This window comes from Saccopteryx leptura, chromosome 3 (assembly GCF_036850995.1).
Source record: "Saccopteryx leptura isolate mSacLep1 chromosome 3, mSacLep1_pri_phased_curated, whole genome shotgun sequence".
Lineage (NCBI taxonomy): Eukaryota > Metazoa > Chordata > Mammalia > Chiroptera > Emballonuridae > Saccopteryx > Saccopteryx leptura.
The window spans coordinates 87298567-87321604 of NC_089505.1; the positions used below are offsets into that span (position 1 = coordinate 87298567).

General features: G+C 52.0%; 1 protein-coding gene and 1 non-coding gene across 2 annotated transcripts in view; one reads left to right on the forward strand and one right to left on the reverse strand.

The window, feature by feature from the left end:
• The window catches only part of DNAJC11 (DnaJ heat shock protein family (Hsp40) member C11), a 57197-nt gene that overhangs the window by 1898 nt on the left and 32261 nt on the right, over positions 1–23038 (reverse strand). Inside the window, exons 5-14 of the mRNA XM_066374920.1 lie at positions 17250–17378; positions 16302–16424; positions 15343–15416; positions 12315–12504; positions 11013–11098; positions 10503–10619; positions 2256–2411; positions 777–846; positions 281–338; positions 5–147 (exon numbers count right to left, since the gene is read on the reverse strand). Coding sequence (XP_066231017.1) covers positions 5–147; positions 281–338; positions 777–846; positions 2256–2411; positions 10503–10619; positions 11013–11098; positions 12315–12504; positions 15343–15416; positions 16302–16424; positions 17250–17378 — 1146 coding nt within the window. The remainder of the gene's footprint in view (positions 1–4; positions 148–280; positions 339–776; positions 847–2255; positions 2412–10502; positions 10620–11012; positions 11099–12314; positions 12505–15342; positions 15417–16301; positions 16425–17249; positions 17379–23038) is intronic.
• On the forward strand, positions 5028–5103 carry TRNAP-GGG (transfer RNA proline (anticodon GGG)). Its single transcript has one exon. It is a non-coding gene; the product is annotated as a tRNA-Pro (tRNA).

Below are 23038 nucleotides of genomic sequence, written 5' to 3' on the forward strand. Positions count from 1 at the left end.
GTACCTTGGACGCCTCCGTGAGGATCAGCTTCGAGTCCTTCACCAGGCACTGCAGGGGCACAGTCACGTCGATGACCTTGACCTTCTCGCTCTTCTTGCTCTTGTCATTGACAAACTTCCCGTACCAGGCGTTAACGATGATGAGGCCTGCGGACAGGTTCGATCAGGGCAAGGGCCCGCTTGGGCCCCCTGGCCCCACCCCTCAGCTGGACTGCAGGCGGGTGTGCTCCTCTGAGGCCCCTGTGCCCACCCAGTCCCAAGAGCGGCCGTGCCTCCTCACCCATTCTGGACTCTTCCGCCTCAATGATCCTCCGGACCGATTCCTGCATCAACCGGACCTGCACAGAACAAGGCGGCAGTAATCAGGGCCCTGGCTGGGCTCCGCGTCGGCCCAACCCCGTCCAGGAAGAACCCGACAGTACCCATCATGTATCCTGGATACTTGTGTGTGTTGCTGTAAACAATTCACTTCAGGGGAAGAAAAAGAGGAAAATACCCACCGCTTTAAAGACAACCTTGCTCTGCCTTTTGAGGGTAATTGAACCTCATCTTTAGAACCGGGCCTGATATTTGCAGTATCGCACGCTAACGGCAATATGAAGGCCACAGTGAGCAATGCACCGTTGGGGAAGACCGAGGCCCGGGGCCTGGAGTTGCAGTACCTCCCTGCACCCTGGCTAGGAGCCATGGCCCAGAGCCGAGTGGAGCAGTGTGCTCTGCATGCTGCTTCGAGATCCACACAGGGCAAGGGCCTCTGGGGGCCGACACAGACTCACCGCGGCTTCTGCCTCCTGTTTCTTCTGCAGGATGTCGGTGGCTGTGCTTTCCCTCTGCTTTTCCAATTCCCTGGTGCGAGAAAAACAAGCTGCTCATTAGCGGTGGCACCGTGCTGGACCTGCACCCAGCCAACAGTCGGTGTATGACTGCTTTCCTAGCTCTAGAACTTGAACAATTCTTGCGTCTACGGCCATACCACGCTGGACGCGCCTGACCTCGTCTTAACTCGGAAGAGTTCTTGCAGAGGTTGAAAATCGCTGCCTAAGCTGAATGACTTATCATATTTGATCATTATAAAGTAACAAATCAAAACCACCTGTCAGACTTGATGCTATGCCCTGCTGGGTATGAAAACTACAAAATAAACTACATTTCTAAGCCGTCAGACACATACAATAGTTAATGCACGCCCCTCATGTAGGAACTCAGTGCCCAGCAAAGAAATGATTAGGAGAAAAAATATTTCCTTTCTTGTGATCATGGCTTAATGTCTCCACAAAGTTATAAACTGACTGCAACCCTGAGTGGGAGAGAATGACACATGAAGGGAGAGGCAGTGTTTTCCTGGCAATGGTTAACGTTCACCGGGCACGTACTGCGGACCGTTATATGCCCAGCACTGTATAAGTACTGATTAATTTAATTTTCCCAATACTCCTAGGGGATGGGTTCTATTATCATCATCTCCGTTTGGAAGACAAGAAAATTCAGACACAAAGTTTACTGATGTCCCTGTGACACGTTTTTTTTTTTTAACATTTTTAAAAAACATTTTTTAAAATTTTATTTATTTATTTATTTTGTACAGAGACAGAGAGTGAGTCAGAGAGAGGGATAGACAGGGACAGACAAACAGGAACGGAGAGAGATGAGAAGCATCAATCATTAGTTTTGCATTGCGCATTGCAACAACTTAGTTGTTCATTGATTGCTTTCTCATATGTGCCTTGACTGTGGGCCTTCAGCAGACTGAGTAACCCCAAGGAGCCAGTGACCTTGGGTTCAAGCTGGTGGGCTTTTGCTCAAACCAGATGAGCCCGCGCTCAAGCTGGTGACCTCGGTGTCTCGAACCTGGGTCCTCTGCATCCCAGTACGACGTTCTATCCACTGCGCCACCACCTGGTCAGGCCCTGTGACACGTTTTAAACTCACTTCTTTTGCCTGACCAGGTGGTGGTACAGTGAAGAGAGTGTCAACCTGGGATGCTGAGGACCCAGGCTTGAAACCCCAAGGTTCCAGCTTGAGCGTGGGCTCATCGGCTTGAATGTGGGATCATCGACATGATCCCAAAGTTGCTGGCTTGAGCGAGGTTTCAGTGGCTCGGCTGGGGCCCCCTCCCTGGTCAAGGCACATGAGAAACAATCAATGAACAACTAAGGAGCTACAACTCTGAGTTAATACTTCTTATCTCTCTCCCTTCCTGTCCGTCTGTCTCTCTCTCTCTAAAAAAATAAAAAACTAAAAAAACTCAAACTCACTTCTCTCTCTGAGCCCTGAGGTATGGTCTGATGATAAGACGGTGCGTAGCAAAGTAGAGCACGAGGGGCCCCACAGTGGCGTAGAACACGGCGCTCGGAAGGAGCTGGTCGGTCAGGTGAATAGGGAAGAAGTAAGTCTGACTGGCCCTGTTTAACCTGAAAACAGAAACAAAACAGCCAGGATGAGTCAGGTTTCTGGGACAGGTAACAGGGAACTCAGCCCCAGGAAGAGAGCCTCTCAGAGACAGCACCAGTGAGAGGGGACCCCAGAGTCATAGCCCACTCCCCCTCGCTGTCCCCCGCTCAAAGCTCCGCAGCTGGCTTGGGTGTTTGTGGTGGAAGGAAGGCCGCAGTACAAGCTGATCAAGGACAGAGCACAGACTAATGCCTGCCCAGCGCAATCGTGGCCTTGGAGGACAGCAGCGGACACTCCCCCTGGTGCTCTGGAGGCAGTCACACCTCAGGCCTCAATGCATCTGTTCAAAAGTGTGTAAGACACCCACAGCATTGACACATTAAGGAGGCCCCACTTCTAGTAATGACTGAGTAGCTCTTACTGGACCAGTCACCCCTAGACAGCAAAGGTACGACAGGCTTTCAGGTGCTAGACAGCAACCAGAAGCAGGCGGACCCAACAGGGGGGGCGGCACTCAGGAGAACAGGACTGCTGAGTGTCCTGTCCCCACGCTCCTGGTGTGAAGCCCCGGGCAGCTCTCAGTCTGGGCCCCACAGTGGTGGGAGCAGGGTCCCCAAAAGTCAGCCACGGGGAGCCCCAGGATTCACACGAACACCACATCTCCAGCTGGTCCTGCCTCTGTCACCGGCCCAGCCATGGTTAAAATAACTGCTGTTTTGGCTGCCACTGCACAGGGGAGTCTGAGCTTGCAGTCTGACATCCAGTTACCTTCTAAAACGGAAAAAACAACCAATACTTTTTGGAAAAACGTAACAGAATACAGAGTCCCTACAATGTATCATGCGGTACAAACTACTCTACCTACCTAGATAAAATGAGAAGATAACCAACAGAAATCAACCCCAGATGACCCAGAAGTTGGAACCAGCAGGTAAGGATATCAAAGCTGAACTAGGCTCAAAGACGTTCATATTCACGGGATGGGCTTAAGAGCAGGCTGGCGTCGAGAGAAGAGCCAGCGAACTTGTACAGAGACCAGCAGAAATCACCCAGTGGAGGGGGGGCACAGAGGAAAAGGGCTGGGGACAAACAGGTGGAGCTCACGGATCTGCGGGGAAATATTGAGGCAGGAACACGCATCTGAAGACTTCATGGCCTAAAAATACCCAATTTGGCCTAGGAAGTAAACCTACAAATGTTTAGCAAACCCCAAACAGCACAAATACAATAAAACCACATCTGGATACATTGCAGTTAAACTGAAAAACATAAGTAAAAAAAAAAAAAAGAAAAAAAAAAAGCCCTGGCCGGTTGGCTCAGTGGTAGAGCGTTGGCCTGGCGTGCGGGGGACCCGGGTTCGATTCTGGCCAGGGCACATAGGAGAAGCGCCCATTTGCTTCTCCACCCCACCCCCTCCTTCCTCTCTGTTTCTCTCTTCCCCTCCCGCAGCCGGGGCTCCATTGGAGCAAGGATGGCCCGGGCGCTGGGGATGGCTCCTTGGCCTCTCCCCCAGGCGCTAGAGTGGCTCTGGTCGCGGCAGAGCATCGCCCCTGGTGGGCGTGCTGGGTGGATCCCGGTCGGGCGCATGCGGGAGTCTGTCTGACTGTCTCTCCCGGTTTCCAGCTTCAGAAAAATACAAAAAAAAAAAAAAAAAAAAAAAAAAGAAAAGCACACACTATACGTAGGGGGATAATGGTTTAAAATACTGACTTGTCCTCAGAAACAGCAGAGGCCAGAAGACAGTAGATTGTCATCTTTAGAGTGCCGAAAGAGCCTGACCAGGTGGTGGCGCAGTGGATAGAGCATCAGACTGGGATGCGGAAGGACCCAGGTTCGAGACCCCGAGGTTGCCAGCTTGAGCGCGGGCTCATCTGGCTTGAGCAAAGAGCTCACCAGCTTGAACCCAAGGTTGCTGGCTCCAGCAGGGGGTTACTCGGTCTGCTGAAGGCCCACGGTCAAGGCACATGTGAGAAAGCAATCAATGAACAACTAAGAAGTCGCAACGCGAAACTGATGATTGATGCTTCTCATCTCTCTCTGTTCCTGTCTGTCTGTCCCTGTCTATCTCTGCCTCTGTAGAGTGCCGAAAGAAAAGCCCCGTTAATCCTGAATTCCATGTCTGGTGACAATACCCTTCAAAAATGACAAACTCAAACTCAAATAACAAACCAAATAACCGAATGAGAAAACAGACAAAAGATTTTGATGGAGCCCTCACTGGGAAGGACATATGGATGGCAAACACATGAACAGAGATACTCAACGTCAGTGGGTACATAAAATATATTAATGAAATATAAAAGCAGAATAAAAGAAAATAAACATTTTTTTAAATTTTTAAAAAATTTTATTTATTCATTTTAGAGAGGAGAGAGAGAAGGAGACAGAGAGAGACAGAGACAGAGAGAGAGAGAGAGAGAGAGAGAGGAGAGAGAGATGGGGGAGGAGCTGGAAGCATCAACTCCCGTATGTGTCTTGACCAGGCAAGCCCAGGGTTTTGAACCTGCGACCTCAGCATTTCCAGGTCGACGCTTTATCCATTGCGCCACCACAGGTCAGGCTAAACATGTTTTTTGGTTGAAGAATATTACAAGGTCACCACTGGCAGGCTTACACTATTAAACAAAAAGCTGATGGCCCTGGCCAGTTGGCTCAGTGGTAGAGCATCGGCCTGGGGTGCAGGAGTCCCGGATTCGATTCCCGGCCAGGGCACACAGGAGAAGCGCCCATCTGCTTCTCCACCCCTCCCCCTCTCCTTCCTCTCTGTCTCTCTCTTCCTCTCTCACAGCCAAGTCCATTGGAGCAAAGTTGGCCTGGGTGCTGAGGATGGCTCCATGGCCTCTACCTCAGGTGCTAGAATGGCTCTGATTGCAATGGAGCAACACCCCAGATGGGCAGAGCATCGCCCCCTTGTGGGCATGCTGGTGGATCCCAGTTGGGCGCATGCAGGATTCTGTCTGATTGCCTCCCTGCTTCTCACTTCAGAAAAATAAAAAAAAAAAAAAAAAAAAAAAAAAGCTAGAAAAGAACCAATTAAAACCAATGTAAGTAGAAAGAAGAATATAAAATCAGAAATCAATGAAATACAAAACAGATACACAACAGAGAAAATTAGCAAAGCCAAAATCTGGTTAAGTACCTTAGCCAGACTGATTAAGAAATAAGGTGAAAAAACAAACAAACAAAAAAAAAAACAAAAAAAGAAATAAGGTGAGACCAGGCAGCTCAGCTAGTTCAAGTGTCGTCCTGCTATGCCATGGTTGCAGATTCAATCCCCAGTAAGGGAATATACAAGAGTCAACTAATGAATGCATGAATAAGTGAAACAACAAATTTCTCTCTCTCAAATCAATACATTAAAAAAAAATAAGCCTGACCAGGCAGTGGCACACTGGATAGAGCATCAGACTGGGACGCAGAAGACCCAGTTTCAAAACCCTGAGGTTGCCGGCTTGAGTGCAGGTTCATCTGGTTTGAACAAGGGGTCACTTGCTCTGCTGGAGCCTCCCAATTAAGGCACATATGGGAAAGCAGTCATTGAACAATTAAGGTGCCGAAACGAAGAATTTATGCTTCTCATCTCTCTCCCTTCTTGTCTGTCTGTGCCTATTTGTCCCTTTTTCTGTTTCTCTCTGTCACACACACAAAAAAGAAAATACAAATTTCCAACATTAGGAATGAAGGAATTATCTATAGGTAACTACAGATATTGAGAGGATAAGGGTATATTAGGGCAACTTTTTGCTATCAAATTTAACAGATGAAATGAACAAATTCCTTGAAAACACAAATGAACAAAGCTGACATAAGATGAAACAGAAAACTGGAAAAGCCCTGTATTTACGGAAGAATTTGAATTCATTGATAAAAACCTTCCTATAAAGAAAATTCAGACTCATTTGATTTTGCTTGTGAATCCTATGAAACATAAGGAAGAAAGAATACGAATCCTTCACAAATTCTTTCAGGAAACGGGGGGGAGGGAGAGGAACACTTCCTAATTCATTTTATCATCCCAAAACCTAACAAATACACAATAATAAAAAAAATTAAAGACCAGCATTCCCTTATAAACACAGTTGCAAAAATCCTTAGTAAACTTCTAGCTAATCAAATCAGGCAATATATAAAGAGTATATATCACAATCAAATGGAGTTTTCCTCAGAAATGTAAGCTTGGTTTTAACATTCTCAACTTGATGTGTCTCATCAAATAAACAAATATAAAAGTTCTACTTAGGAAAGTGAGATCATCTGCAAATGCTGAACTCTGGTGTTTCCTGGCAAAACCTCAGTTCACCAACCTTAGTTTACCAATACAACTTGGAGTTCAGCCTACTGACACAGGAAAACCCAGGTGAAAGGAAAAGTTTCTTCCAGAGAGCCAGAGCAGCATTCTTGGGAGCAGAGTTGGGTTCAGATTACGTCGCAGAACATCTGTACGGGGGAAGGGTTTAAACGAATGTAATCACAGAGAACTGTGCCACAGTAGCGATCCCAGATCGGGTGGAGGCAGGGAAGGGATCAGAATGCAGAAATCTGATGGCTTCCTCTATGCCCTTTATTTTTATTTATTTATTTTCCTCTATGCCCTTTATTAAATCTCAACTGTTCTCAAATCTTTTCTTTCTTTCTGGTGCCTCTGAGACACAAGGGGGAATCTGTGAGGCACATATGAAACAGACAGACACGAGGACAGGTAAAAGTAAAGATAATCTAACCAAAAACTTTACCGCCTGCTGGCTGCTGAAGCTAACGCTCAGAGTGTGACATTTTTCAGGGCGGATGGACCAGAAATGAGTACTCCTCCTTCATCCTTGTCTTCTCCTCAAACAGGACCCATACCACCTTCCTCATACACCTTCTCAAGGTCAGCCACGTCTTCATGGGCCTCAGAAGACACTCCCTCCCCATGCCCTCACCCACGTCTCAAAGACAGAGGCGCGCCTGGCACACAGCAGTTCACACTTGTGGACCAGGTGAGCCCAGGCCTCAGCAGTAGCTATGGATGCTCAGTAGGCACACAGCTCGCTGTACGTTGGCCAAGTGTCCACCAGGTACCACAGTGGGAGGGGCTAGTTGATGCCAACTTTGAAGCCGGGGGGCACCAGTCCACAAACTAGATGCTGAGCTTGGTCTTGTTAGTGGCAAAGGCAGTGTTGACATCTTTGGGGACCACGTCACCAGGTTTGACAGGCAGCTGGCCATGTATTTACCATGGCGAGGTCACACTTCACTGTCTGGTGGGCTGGCTCAAAGCACGCACTGGTCATCTCTGCTCCAGAAAGCTGTTCACGGGAGGTTTTCTCAGCAGAGATGGCAGGGCATATGTGGCCAGAGGGAAGTGGATGCGAGAACAGGGCACCAATTCGGTCATGTCAACCTCCAGGGCTCCATCACACCCGATGGGAGCAGTGATGGAGGACACACTCTGGCTCATTAAGCGGCTAAAATTATTGTAGGCTGGGCGCTCAATACCCAGCTTTCTGCGACTGACACAGATGACCTCATTGTCAAACATGAAGGCACAGAGTGCCCCAGGGTGGTGTGGGTGCTGGGGATGGAGTTATAGGCTCAACTACAGCTGTAGAGACCTGGGGGGGCCGGGTACATGAATTCCAGCTTGGACTTCATGCCATAATCGACAGAGACGTGCTTCACCTGCAGGGAGGTGAATCTAGAACCCGTTCCCCACCAAGGCCATGGAAAACCAGGGAGCCCTGAACATCTGCACACCAGTCAGCCAGTTTCCCAATTTGGTCCAGGACGAGGCCAACGATCTTGCTGCCAACGGTGCAGTGCTCACGGGCAGTTACCAGAAGCCTCTCTCTGCCTGTGATGAGCTGCTCAGGTTGGAGGGAGGCAGTAGGTACCAGTGTGAACTTCAGCAACGACTGTGGGTTCTAGGTCTACACACACTGCCCTGGTCACACGCTTGCCAGCACCTGTCTCCCTGAAGGTGAAGGAGGAGTCATCTCCCCATCTCAATGGTGTTGTCCCTTGGCCTCGCCCTCAGACTAGATCTTATGTTCCAGGCAGCAGAGCTTCCAGCAGGCACTGCTTATCTAGACATCAGCCTGGCCGACATGAATGAAGATGCACTCACGCGAGGCCATGGGTTAACAGGTGCAGGCAACAGGCGTAGACATCAGGTCCTGGTTACTGTCCCCAGCAAGCGGAGAGTCGAGGTAAGTAACGCATTCTGTTCTGAATTCCTATCTGACCTTGGTGACCTGCTCTGGCTCACCTCCAGCACTGACGTGTGATCTTTTCTCTTTCTCTCTCTCCGCCTCCCCCTCTCTCTGAGTTCCGGGCACAGCCACAAGTGTCACGCTGTGTTCTAGGCTCCAGGAGCAAAAATTCAGGTAGGCACAGTGGAGAGTAGTAAACAGGGGAACTGAGGCTGACTGGTGGTGGCGCAGTGGACAGAGCATCCACCTGAAATGCTGAGTTTCCAGGTTAGAAACCCCCGGTCGCCAGCTTTAGCATGGGGTCACTGGCTGGGCTGGAGCCCCCCAGTCAGGCATGTATGAGAAGCAATCAATGAACAACTAAAGTGCTGCAACTATTTGATACTTCTCATCTCTTTCCCTTCCTCTCTAAAAAAATAAAATTAAATAAATGGGAACTGGAAAAGGGCTCGCCTGTGGCAAGGGAGGGATGGTCTCAGCAATTTGGTGACATCTGAGCAGAGACCTGAGGGGATCAAAGGAACTGACTGACCATGCAGTTGTCAGCAGACTGAGAAACAGCAGATGCTGAGTCCAGAGCCAGGAGCAGTGAGGAGGCCAGCATGGAGGGAGGGGCCTGAGCATGGGGTGGACGGGTGAAGAGGAGGTCAGAAGGACAGCAAGGTGCTAAAGTCACACAGGGGCCTGAAGGATACTGGCTTTGCCCTTCACTGAGGCAGTCCCTGCGGTTTCTTAAAATTGACTTGAGAGAGAAAGAGAACACGCGATAGGGAGGAGAGAGATGAGAAGTATCAACTCAGCTGCTTCACTTTAGTTGTTCACTGATTCTCATATGTGCCTCAACCAAGGGCTCAACCCGAACCAGTGACCCTTTGCTCAAGCCAGCGTCCTGCACTCAAGCTGGCGACCTCGGGGTTTCGACCTTGGGACCTCAGTGTCCCAGGTCAATGCTCTATTCACTGCATCACCATCAGTCAGGCAGTCCCTGCAGGTTTTAAGCAGAAAGGCTTCATACACACATCATATTTTAACAAGGCCCTGCCTGTGCAGCAGGAGAGCAGGCAGGACACTACAGTCATCAGACAGGGGCAGCGTTGAGGTGGTGACTTCTCAGGAGGCTATGCAGTCAGAGTAGCACCGAGCCAGCTCCCAGGTGCATGCAATTCAGTGTGGGAAGGGTGATGGCGGCTAACTCCAAGGGTTGGGACAGAACACTGGCAGGCTGGAGCTCTCACTATCGAGATGGGAAAGACCTCAGCAGAGCCAGCTTAGGGGCGTGTGTGTGTGTGTGTGTGTGTGTGTGTGTGTGTAAGGCAGGGTAACAGAAGCTAGACACAGGTGCTGGAGCCCCAGGGGAGGGCCTACTGGAGCTATAAATGGGAGCCAACGAAAGCACTGAAAAGCAGAGGTTGAGGCTTGGTGAGACCCCTGGGGAGTGAGTCTAGACAGAGAAGGAGTGGGCCTACAGCAAGGCCTCTGTTCAGAAGCAACGAGGCAGCAGGTAAAACTCACAGCCGTCTTCCCCCACAGCGCAGATAGGCAGGAAGGAGGCGCTGACAGGACAACTGGGGCAGAGGGATACCCCCACACGACAGCGGCAGTGCTGCTGAGGGCGCTGAGTGAGCGGCTGGGGGACAGGGGACGAGGCCAGCACAGGGCTGGGCGTCTGGGGCATCAGCATGGAGGAGGGTGGAGCGCAGGGAGAGAGCACGCTGCTGGAAGATGCGTGGAGGAGCACCGGAAGCTCTCTGCGCACTGACCTCGTGAACCAAAGGGAGGCTAACAGGCTCCTAGACACTGTTCAACTCCAAAGACAAGAGAGGGAACAGCCCCTTCGAGAACATCAGAGTGGACCAGCCATCCCGTAGTAGTGAAGCCCAGGTGGGTTATGGGAGGCCAACAATACCGGATGGAACTTACTTGACTTTGAGAGAAACGCCCTGCGGGATGCCGATGCTGACGGCCGCACCCAGGACGCTGTGCCTGGAGATCTTGCGCTCGGCCCCATACTCCACTACTGTCCCGAAGAAGCCTGCCCTGTGGGGGCAGACGGCTGTGAGCAGGCCGGGGACCCCCACACTGGTCAGGGCCGTGGCGTGGGGCACTGTTGCTCAGAACAGAGGCTGAGGCAGTGTCACCCCAAGTTCAATTTAAAAAAATACAAAAACATGCTGGGTCCTCTCCTTCCCTTATGCCCCCCCCCTCCCCCAGGGAGAAGATATGACTGACACCCTTGGCCAGTGACTAGAAAAAATCCAATTCACTTGACCCCCAGCTCCTCAGCCCCTAGGAATGCACAGTGGGTAGCCCCTCAGCCTCTTGGGTGGAGGCATTCGAGAAACACCAATGTGAGTGGGTATCACCCACCAAGCAGCTCCACCGCCAGCCAGCCCGGTCGGCACGCTCCCAGGCCAGCCAGCCAGGACTTACTTAAGAGACCCTTTCACTCGTGTCTGGTCATCATCCTGGAATTTGTGCTGATAGCTGATCAGTGCAAAGGAGTGCGGAATTCCAAGCTGAGAAGACAGGGAAAAAGAAACTATGGCTGGTGGCTGGGACCTGTGGCCAGGTGGGCATGTCCCTGACCCCACCGAGCACACGGTGGGCAGGCCTCCCAGGCAGCGGTCATGATCTGGCAGCTGTACAAAGTGTGTCAAAATTCATCCATACTCAATTATAACATTTTTTTTTTTTTTTACAGAGACAGAGAGAGAGTCAGAGAGAGGGATAGATATGGACAGACAGACAGGAACAGAGAGATGAGAAGCATCAGTTTTTCATTGCAACACCTTAGTTGTTCATTGCTTGCTTTCTCATATGTACCTTGACCACGGGCCTTCAGCAGACTACCTTGGGTCCAAGCTGGTGAGCTTTGCTCAAACCAGATGAGCCCACACTCAAGCTGATGACCTTGGGGTCTCGAACCAGGGTCCTCCGCATCCCAGTCCGATGTTCTATCCACTGCGCCACTGCCTGGTCAGGCTCAATTATAAATTTTTTAAGTGTGTGGGGGGGGAGAGACTCCCACATATGCCCCGCCTGGGATCCTCTTGGCAACTGGTCTGGGGCTGATGCTTGAATCAACTGAGCTATCCTTAGTGCCTGGGCCCATTGCTCAAACCAACTGAGCCACTGGCTATGACGGGGGAGAGGGAGAGAAGGAGGAGAGAAGAGAGAGAGAAGGGGAAGAGAAGGGGGAGAGCAGGGAGAGAGGGCAGGGAAGAGAAGCAGATGGTCACTTTTCCTGTGCGCCCTGACTGGGGATTGAACCTGGGACATACATATGCTGGGCCAATGCTCTACCCCCGAGCCAACCAGCCAGGGCCTCCAAAGCCAGTATTTAAACACTGGAAGATTTCAGCTAAAAACTCAGTTTTCTGCTTTCTCATAAAAAAAGGAAAGAAAAAAAAAAAGAAAGCTGGGACCAGCTGTGCTTCTCCAGGCAGCAGGGCTGCTGCCCTTGAGGGGTGGCCTCTCTTGCTCCCCGTGCCCTGTCCAGCCAACGTGGCATCCCAGTGCACAACTCGGCTTTGGGGTCACCGACCAACCAGGGCTGCCCTTGCCCTGGTTCTGTGGGCTCCTCCCACCAGAAGATGTGAAAATCCTAGGAGCTTGAGAACAGGGTGCTTCAATACCCGACTGCAAGGGACCCACAGGGGCACACAGTAGGGCAGTGTCACCAGGGTGCAGGCTTCAAGGGCGCACCGGGGGAGCGGGAGAATCCGTCCTCACCTGCAGGGCCACAGTGAAGTGGCTGGTTTTGGTGTCTCGGACGATGCTCGTGTTCATGGCCGACTGGATGCCCCACCGCCACTGCAGGTAGCCCACGGTGTTCTTGTCCAGGTTCCGAGCCAGGACAGTGGTGAGGCCAGGCCGGACTCCCCGGGACGAAAACTGCAGAGCACAGTTGGTCGTCACAAAGCTGGGGGTACACAGACAGAAAGGGCCTGGGTGACGCCTGGCTCTCGGCTGTTCTTGGCCCTTCCTCTCTGCTAGGACCCTGCTCGCATCACTTTCATCACCCCTGGGCCAGCTCCCTGCATGGGAAGCAGGAAACTGAGCCTCTGTCAGAGAGGTGCACGGAGAGGGACTGGGTAGAATCCTCCTAGCAATCACCCTGCTGATCTGCACTCCCCACCACACCCACCCCAACTTCAGTTACAACAGAGAGAGGCACCCAGATGTCTGCGTTCCCCAGCCAGGGAAGCCAATCCACTGTAAGGATCACCTGGGATCGGCTGTACCCTAGAATCACCGGCTAACCTGGAAAATGGTGACAGTGGGCTCCTGCCCCCAGGCATTCCGGTCAGAGTTTTAAGAGTTTACCAGGTTGCCCCGGCCAGGTAGCTCAGTTGGTTAGAGAATCATCCTGATACACCAAGGTTGTGGGTTTGATTCCTGGTCAGGGCACATGCAGGACTCAACTCATGAATTCATAACTAAGCACGTGGAACAACAAATCAATGTTCTTCCCCCACACTGTTCCCTTCTTCTCTAAAATCAGTTAAAGAAACAAAGCCTGCCAGGAGACCAAACGTGCAGCCGAGTTTGAGAGCCACGGACCCAGAGCGCACACCAGACCAGGCAAACCAAAATTTCTGGGTGGGTGCCCAGGTATGAAAACCCTGCCTGTGGGACTCAGACGGACTTCCACGGACTGAATCTCCTGGAAGAGCTGGAACAGGAAGAACTGATTTACTGTCCGCCACAGGCCCTGTGCCTTTAAGCAACATGACAGAAGATGAAACCGATTTACCACAGGCTGATTGATACAAACAGGAGTGAGGTTCCTACAGTGGCTCCTTAACACGGTAAGGAAACAACGTGAAGGATGGACCTCCCACAAGCACCTACCCACAGTAAGTAAACCATTCCCCAGAAAGGCTCTGAAGTCCGTTTCCGGGAGTCAGCCCCACCTTCTGGTTGAAAAGGGGTATTTCATTTCATTAACAAAGGGATTCACACTACTTGACTCAAGGTATTCAAAGGCGAGCAAACAGTGTGCCTCTGGTCAACAGCCCAGCAGGCCCTAGACTGACTAATTTAGTTGTCTCTCTCTCTTCTTCCTCAGTCCTGGAAGTGTTGGTTTTGTCATTAAAATAATAACCATGATGGGTCATCGTACTTGCTCCTCACTCACTGACTTCCCGGGGCTCCCAGGGGCCAGGAGAGTCCGTGCCCAGCCTCTCTCCTCTTGGCGGGCTCACCCTCACATTGCACCACAAAGGCTGTGATTTTTGCTCTGGTCACACTGGGGTCAGGGGAGCGAGCAGGACGAGAGATAAATGTCACTCCTAGGATTTTAAGGCAGTCACACAGTGATGTTGGGAAGAGCACAACAGAGAGGAGATTCCTGTTTTTATCCAGCACGTCCTCAAGACAGACCTCGGGAGAGGCCAGCCGGCCTGCGCTGGGAGACAAAGAACATGGCACAGGACAATCCCACCTTTCTTGGGGCAATTCCCCACTCAGGAATCTTCTGATCGTTAGTTTGGACTCACAAGGAACCTGACCCTGGGATTGGGGCACCCAAGAGCAGACACAGCCCATTAATAAACTGGTGTCCTTGTTTCTAAATGGTCATTCAAGTCTGATGAACTGGAGTCTATGACGAGACTTCTGCACCTGCAAAGGCTGAGGGCCAGCCAGCCCCAGACGCTGACTCAACCAGACAAAACGGCCAATGGAGTGTCCTCAAAGACGTGTCTCCTCACGTGTCTGATCTTCAGAATGACCTGCTCTGCTTGTGCACGTGAGGGGTTCCCAGCCCTCCTCCAGAAGGCCCGAGTCAGTGGTCTGGGGGGCAGGGATGTGCACTCAGTCAGCACTAGAGGTGAAAAGTCCTAAGCAGACACTCACACAATGCACTGTCCACCTGATGTTCTTCTGATTGAAAGTATAAATCCTGCAGGTGGACACACAATACAGCGCACGGAAGACGTGCTGGAGAATTGTGCACCTGAAACCTGTATAATTTTGTTAACCAGTGTCACCCCAGTAAATTCCTTTGTCCTCTTTCTTCGCAGACACTGATCCAAGCCCCAGGGCAGAGGCAAGGTGGGAGGAGCTGAGAGCGCCCCCGCCCCCAGCTGCGGTCCCCTCCCAGCTGACACACCCTGACCCTCTGTAAGTCTGTTGGGCTTCAGACTTGCTTTACAGGGCAGGCCTCCACCACGCACCTAAAGGAAAGTGGGCTCCCTACCCCCGCAGGCCTGTGAACTGCACTCCACCCCACAGAGGAAGGAGGCTGCAGTTCACATCTACTCAGCCCTGACCTGAGCTCTCACAGCTACCTCCAAATGGGAACGAGGACAGCCTTGCTGTTCTAGAAGGGATGGGGAGGAGCAGCTCTAGGACTGTGGCGGCCCTGCCGCAGGGCTTCGAGCTCTAGGACCTCATTCCTGAGACCAGGAGGTCTCAAGCTGCCCACTGCTCACGGAACACGTTCAGAGCTTTACATATTCTTGAGGACAAAAAAATGGTGCATAGGCTCAATCATTTGTCAGACTGCTGATCAACGTCCCTATGTCTCCAGCGTCCCCGGAGCCCACAGTGAGCTGGCAGGGCAGGTCCCCAGAGGACAGTGGACCACCGAGCGGAAGCAGGCCCCACCAGTGCTCCGTGAACCCTGCTGGGGCCCAGCCTCCGTGAACCCATGCCAGCCCCAAGGGCCTGCCCTAGTGGCCCTGCAGGGCAGACGGGCAACCCCACTCCTAAACCCACAGAGACTATCAAAGAGGACTTTTCTCTTTATATTTACCATCTTGGCGTGAGGTTACGGAACAGCTTCAGACCAAAGAGAGGCCCCTGCAGGTCCCCAGCTCCGAATTCTAACTGTTCCAAGAGGAAAAGGAAAAGCATTAGAGGGTTTATCTCCCAGCAGCGGCCACGGACTCGGGTCAGCGCAGGCAACAATGCCTTCCCTGGATGCCACATCAGGGCCTTGGCCAGGGCCCTCCGTCTCATCCTAACCTCAGCCAGATGGACAGGCTCGTGTCTGCGCACCCAGAGGAGGCGGGCTCCATTGAGGCGTGCCTTAGAAAGGAGCCCCTCCCCCAAGGAAACACTGCTCCCTCTCCCCATTCAGCCTGGCCTGCGTCCACCCCACCCCACCCCACCCCACCCGCCCCTGCACTGCCCTCTCTGCGCTTTCACTCTGCTGGCTTCACCGACCACCGGTCTCCCCGGAGACTGGGGATGGTTTTCAGGGGCCTGACGCTGAACCCACCAGCAGTTCCGCCCTCAGTCCAAGCAGCCCTGCCAGTCCTGGCCGCCTCATTTATTAGTCTGGGTGCCTTTCAAGGCACCTCTTCAATGGTAATTAGATGCAGTTCAATTTGCTCAGAGGCACTGGCTGTTAAATGACCACTGACCAGTGGACCGGGGCGCCGAGACAGGCTCTGCCTTCTGAATTGTGGAGGAAAACGGAACACCCCACAGGTGTCTGCTTAGAGCAAAGAAAAATGCTGAGTTCAGAGATGAGGTTTCCGGAAGCGGGCATCTCATCTCCAGGGAAGTTTTGTTCAGCAGACTGAAGGGACTCCCTCTCAGATATGAGACACAATGTTCCCTGGCGAGAGTTAACTTGTGAGGTGACACCCAATGCCGTCACACAGCAATGGGGCCAACCTGGGTCATTTGGAGGGCCAGCTTTGAGAGGGTAAATGGTCAGAAACAAGGCTCTGCGATGGACAGCACAGTCCGCTAGCTGAAACTTACCTCTCCCCACCCTTTCGCCGAGGTGACTCGTCGGAGGGCGAAGTTAATGGAACCCCCTCCGTTCCCGTTCTGGGTCGAGAGGCTTCCAGAGAGGATGGCTGTGTCTGTAGCTGTCAGGGGCGCCTAGGAAATGACATATGCTGGTAATAAATGAGTCAGAGCCACAGGAAGCGCCAAGGACAGCAGCCTAATGAATAAACCATGGGCGCAAGGTCAACAGTACAGGCGACCCCATAGGCTGGGGTGCTGGGGAGCAGTCACCACAATGGCCTCCCCTCTCCCCTGCTTCACCCTCGACCTACACGTGGCCACCGAGGCCATGCTTTGTAAAGGCTTTAGTGAGCAAATTTCCAAGAACCACGGGCAGCAACAGGGCTACGTGCTGGCTCTCAGTGCGCCAATGGTGCCAGTCTGTAGTGACTTCACCGTGTCCCCCTGGGGCCACACTGACCAGTTGGGACTTCAGGTTGTAGGCTGAGGTGCTTGAGAAGACGTGAGTGAGAAGAGATGAGGGGGCAGAGACCCACTGTAACCCTCATGGAATGGCCTCGCATGGCCACATCCCACAGTGGACAGAGAGATGGCATCTCAGTGACCCCGGGCCTCAGCAGAATGGTGTGTGCTCCGCACAGTCGAGTGTGCCTTCACACTAAGACTGGTTGTCGGAATTACTCATGAGGTCTGCTATCTCTCCTAAGATCACCATGACCTTTGCTTCTCAGGCCAGCTGCACTTCCTGATTGAAGGGCCCAGAAGCCCTGGACACTCAGCCCCACGCGTGGGACTCATGCGGCCAACACCTCGCCACGGGACTGGAGCTCTCCTTCTGCAGTGGCTCCTGCATCCCCCTCATGACCCTGAGCAGATGAGAAAATCTCCGAGCAGGCTCCCTCACGCCAGCTGTGTAGTGCCCCGTACCCATCAGCCTGCCTACTGCACCCGTGGTACCTCGATGGACTGGGATATGTGCATCTTGTTAATTTCAATCTGTGGGAAGCCACTTCCGGACACATCTTCGTACTCTTCCTCGTAGCGATCAAAGAGGTCAGTGGCATCGATGCCCACGCTGATGGTCCCCTGAGGCAGAGAAACAAGTGGTCAGCACCGGGGAGGTTTCCATGGAATGGGACAGCACACTATGTTTGAGTGCTGGGGGTGGACCGCTTGGTCCGGGCAGGACACCACCAGATCATCAGTGTTACCGTTCAGGCCAAGTAATGGCAGAGCAACCCCAACTTTGAGTCAGAAAACCTGTCATGCCTACAGGCAAAGGACACGCCAAAGACAAGTGTTAGGAAAAGAAGAGCCACACTTCAATTTTCAGAGACCGAACAGGACCCATGTCATGGCTCTAAACCAGGCATTCCCAAATTATGGCCCACGGGCTGCATGTGGCCCCCTGAAACCATTTATACAGCTCCCGCCGCACTTCCGGAAAGGGGCACCTCTTTCACTGGTGGTCAGTGAGAGGAGCACTGTATGTGGCGGCCCCCCAACGGTCTGAGGGACAGTGAACTGGCCCCCTGTGTAAAAAGTTTGGGGACCCCTGCACCGTCTCCAGATCTAACCCAGGAATACATAAAACAACCTAGAAACTACTTGGGTTAAACATTTTCCTCTGAATACTTTTTTTTTTTTTTTGGTATTTTTCTGAAGCTGGAAACGGAGAGACAGTCAGACAGACTCCCGCATGCGCCTGATCCACCCAGCACACCCACCAGGGGCGATGCTCTGCTCACCAGGGGGCGATGCTCTGCCCCTCGGGGCATCACTCTGCCTAGACCAGAGCCACTCTAGCGCCTGGGGCAGAGGCCAAGGAGCCATCCCCAGCACCCGGGCCATCTTTGCTCCAATGGAGCCTTGGCTGTGAAAGGGGAAGAGAGACAGAGAGGAAGGGGAGGGGGCTGGAGAAGCAAATGGGTGCTTCTCCTTTGTGCCCTAGCCGGGAATCGAACCCGGGTCCCCTGCACGCCAGGCCGACGCTCTAACGCTGAGCCAACCGGCCAGGGCTTCCTCTGAATACTCTTATATCACAAAAGTACCTTAAAACTGTTTAACATATAAAAATATGTTCCAAGTAAAGAAGTGCAGCCTGACCAGGCGGTGGCGCAGTGGATAGAGCGTCGGACCGGGATGCGGAAGACCCAGGTTCGAGACCCCGAGGTCGCCAGCTTGAGTGCAGGCTCATCTGGTTTGAGCAAAAAGCTCAGCAGCTTGAGCCCAAAGTCGCTGGCTCGAGCAAGGGGTTACTCAGTCTGCTGTAGCCCCACGGTCAAGGCACATATGAGAAAGCAATCAATGAACAACTAAGGTGTTGCAACGCGCAACGAAAAACTAATGATTGATCCTTCTCATCTCTCCGTTCCTGTCTGTCTCTGTCTATCCCTCTCTCTGACTCTCTGTCTCTGTAAAAGGAAAAAAAAAAAAATAAATAAATAAAAAGGAAGTGCAGACAGAATAAATCATGAACAAACAGATCGAGAAACTGTCCCGCTCACTGAAACTAGAATTGCGTTTTGAGAAACAGACCACCATATTCTCAAGAAATACTAAGTTACACTTTGGCTGATAAAAACGTTCCTTATTCAGAAAAATCAATGTTTATTATTTTCTTAAGACTTTTCAAAAGGGTATGTATCTTAATCTAACATATAAAACCATGACCAGTCACATTATTACATTCTCTGCAGACCATTGTTTAGAACTTTACTAAAATTTAATTTACATATAATATAAACTGCACCCATTTGAAGTGTGTGATCCAATAAAAATTTGCACAGATGTCTACACATGTGAAAGCACCTCTGAAATCATGATAAAGAGCAGTTCTATCACCCCAGCAGTGGCTGGGGAGGGTGTGTCTCCCTGAGAAGGGGGACATATGAACAGACGATGTGTGAGGGGGTGGGGGAGGAGCCTGTGGGTACCCAAAGCAGGGAGGAGGCCGGTGGGGCGGAGGAAGGGAGAAGGCAGACTAGGAACTCGGAGCAGGTGATGTGTATGCAGGGCGAGGTTTGGCAGATATCAGTTTAACCCTCTTGTTTAGGTTGGCATAGCAACAATCCCAGATTTCCATTATTTATTTATTTATTTTTAAGATTTTTATTTATTAGTCTTAGGGGTGAAAGAGTGGGGGGGGGCAGTAGGAACAGGAAGCATCAGCTCATAATAGTAGTTGCTTTTCTTTTTTTTGACAGAGACAGAAAGTTATAAAGAGGGACAGACAGACAGGAAGAGAGAGAGAAGATTAGTATCAATACCTTGTTGTGGCACCTTAGTTGCTCATTGATTACTTTCTTACATGTGCTGTGATGGGGGGGGGGGGCTACTGCAAACCGAGTGACCTCTTGCTCAAGCCAACGACCATGGGGTCACGTCTATGATCCCATGCTCAAGCCGGATGAGCCCCTAAACCAGCCGGTGACCTCGGGGTTTCAAACCTGGGTCTTCAGCATCCCAGGTTGATGCTCTCTACTGCGCCACCGCCTGGTCAGGCCAAAGGCATATATTTCTAAGTAATCTCTGCTATCAAGTCCATATCGTGAAACTTTAAACCATTTTTACTTTTCCCCTGCTACAAGCACATCTTACCTTACCTGTCTAATGCAGGGCTGTCAAACCTTCTCTTTAAGGGCCAGACGTGATTTTAGGCCTTTTTTTTTTTTTTTGTATTTTTCTGAAGCTGGAAACAGGGAGAGACAGTCAGACAGACTCCCACATGCGCCCGACCGGGATCCACCCACCAGGGGGCGATGCTCTGCCCCTCCGGGGCGTCGCTCTGCAGCGACCAGAGCCACTCTAGCGCCTGGGGCAGAGGCCAAGGAGTCATCCCCAGCGCCCGGGCCATCTTTGCTCCAATGGAGCCTTGGCTGTGGGAGGGGAAGAGAGAGACAGAGAGGAAGGAGGGGAAGGGGTGGAGAAGCAAATGGGCGCTTCTCCTATGTGCCCTGGCCGGGAATCGAACCCGGGTCCCCCACACGCCAGGCCGATGCTCTACCGCTGAGCCAACCGGCCAGGGCCGATTTTAGGCTTTGTGGGCAACTACTGCTGAAACCACTCAACTCTGTGTGGTGCAAAACGCCACAGATAATAAAAGTTTGTTTATGGAACTGGAAATCTGTGTTTCATATTATTTGTGGGTGTAACAAAATAGTCGTCTCTCTTCAATGTCTTAAAAACCATTAAAAATGTTAAAAAAAACCCCCACCATTCTTAGCTCATGGGTTGGTCAAAAACAGGCGGCAGGTGGCAGCAGCTGGTGCTCTTTGTCCTAAGGCACCTAACCCTGCACTGTGATATAAAAAGAACCATGATGACAAGTTCAGCACAGTCCCTCATGTGCAGTGACGACACTCCTGGAAACCTGTCAGTGAGGGGCGAGTCTAGCAGGTCCCACGAACCCCGGCAGCCCGCCACGCCGCATGTCACTGCCTGCGATTCCCTCTCCTTGCTGATCTCAACCCAGGGCATCAGTGGAGGACCGCTAGCCACTTCCTGCCTCCCCTCCTGCTTGGCAGTCACTCACCCCTTCCATTCTAGTGCTCAGGGACCAGAGGGTCACCCGTCAATGTGACAGACACCGCTCAGGAATTCAGAGCATGCCCAGCCAGAGCCCCTCTCCCAGGACAAGCACTTCACCAAGCTGAAAGGATGTGTTAGCCACCCCTCTGTGAGAGGAGTCAGTGTCCCGCCCCCCCCCCCCCCCCCCCCCCCGCCAGGGCCGCTCTGTCCCGCATCGCTGCCGGGTTAGGTCTCCTTATCTAGCCATGAGGATAACGTGGAACGCTGCTGTCAGAAGCAGTCCTGGCAGCAGCTATTTACTAACTAAAAACTCCACGAGAAGCAGTTACGTTAAGAGGCGATGTGGGGCCCTGGCCGGTTGGCTCAGTGGTGGAGCGTCGGCCTGGTGTGCGGAAGTCCCGGGTTCGATTCCTGGCCAGAGCACACAGGGGAGGCGCCCATCTGCTTCTCCACCCCTCCCCCTCTCCTTTCTCTCTGTCTCTCTCTTCCCCTCCTGCAGCCGAGGCTCCATTGGAGCAAAGATGGCCCGAGCGCTGGGGATGGCTCCTTGGCCTCTGCCCCAGGCGCTGGAGTGGCTCTGGTTGCGATAGAGCAACGCCTTGGATGGGCGGAGCGTCGCCCCCTGGTGGGCGTGCCTGGTGGATCCCGGTTGGGCGCATGCGGGAGTCTGTCTGACTGCCTCCCTGTCATAAAAAAAAAAAAAAAAAAAAGAGGCGAGTGGAACTTGTGCACTTCATCACAGCTGACAAACCCAGGACGGCTCGTGAGACATGCTCCACAGACTCATTCTGAGATCAAAGCCAGAACCAGCATTTCCCAGCGTTGTGGAAGACCACACTCAAACTTAATAGGGTTTCTTTTTTTTTGGTGAGAGGAGGAAAGTGAGGCAGATTCCCATATGCGCCTCGACTGGGATCCACCCAGGGATCCCCACCTCGTGCTGATGCTCGAGTACTGAGCTGTTTTTAGCATCTGAAGCTGATCCAGTCAGATCAACAGAGCTATCCTCAGTGCCCAGAGCCGATGCTCAAACCAACTGAGTCACTGGCTGCAGGAGGAGGAGAGGGAAAGAAGGGGGAGGGCGGGGGGAGAGAAGCAGATGGTTGCTTCTCCTGTGTGCCCTGACCGGGAATCGAACCTGGGATGTCCATATGCCAGGCCAACGCTCTATCCACTGAGCCAACTGGACAGGGCCAACAGGGTTTCTTAGAACAATTTGGTCTCAACCATTCTCCCTGGCCGCTGCCATGTCTTTCACTGACATCTCGTGTGTCAGTGATTATGCTGACAGGATGGGATGGAACAGCCCTTCAGCATGGACAATAGCTTTCTTGGTGCCTTCTCCGGTCAGCCAGCTCCTGTCCCCTCCAGAGACTCTGCTTCCTGTGGCAGCAAGTGCCCAGGCTTGACCCCCCCCCCCCCATCCTTACACAGTTTCCCGACGTCTTCCATTTCAACAGCAGCCGTCAGCACAAACAGCTCTTCTTCTGTACGGTTCTCCCTGCAGCCCCGTCGGGTCAGTTTAGGACGATATCAGAACCATTTCCCAGAGCAGACTGAAGTCATAACCACCAGCTCAGCCCGATGGCTATAACCGTCAGCCACGGCAACCAAAACCAACCCTTAAAAAACTCCTTTAAAAATAATCGAGTAATGCACTCATGTATCTTTATAAAAATATTTTGGGATTTAAAAACACTGTTATGATTATATGCCCTCCTTGATATATTACTGTAGCACCAATGGCACAGGCTGTGGTCATGCAGGTTCCCATGGGATTCGGGCAGACAGGAAAGGAACTGTGGAGCCAGAGGACGAAGGGCCATTCGTTCACTAAAGTCTCGTAACGGCAGACGAGCAAGCAGGCAGGGAAGACCGTTTCCCTCTCACTCAGGGCTCCCAAGCCCCTCAGCGCGCGCGCTCTCTCTCTCTCTGCACTCTCCAGCCAAACAGGCTCTGGGAAAAAAACCCTTCTCCAGCAAACAACAGCAAACAATGGCCCCTCCCAAGCAGGAAGGCAATCTGCACCTACAGCCTTCCATAGACTATACACTCATGGTACTGCCCCACTACAAGTGAGCAAACTTAAAAAAAACATTTGTTTCCCCAACAATTACTTATTATTATTTTTGGTTGATAAATATGGATGGTGTTTCTAAGCTATTACAGGGACCATGCTGGCAAGACAGCTTTTCCAAAATCAGAAAGGAGGTCTT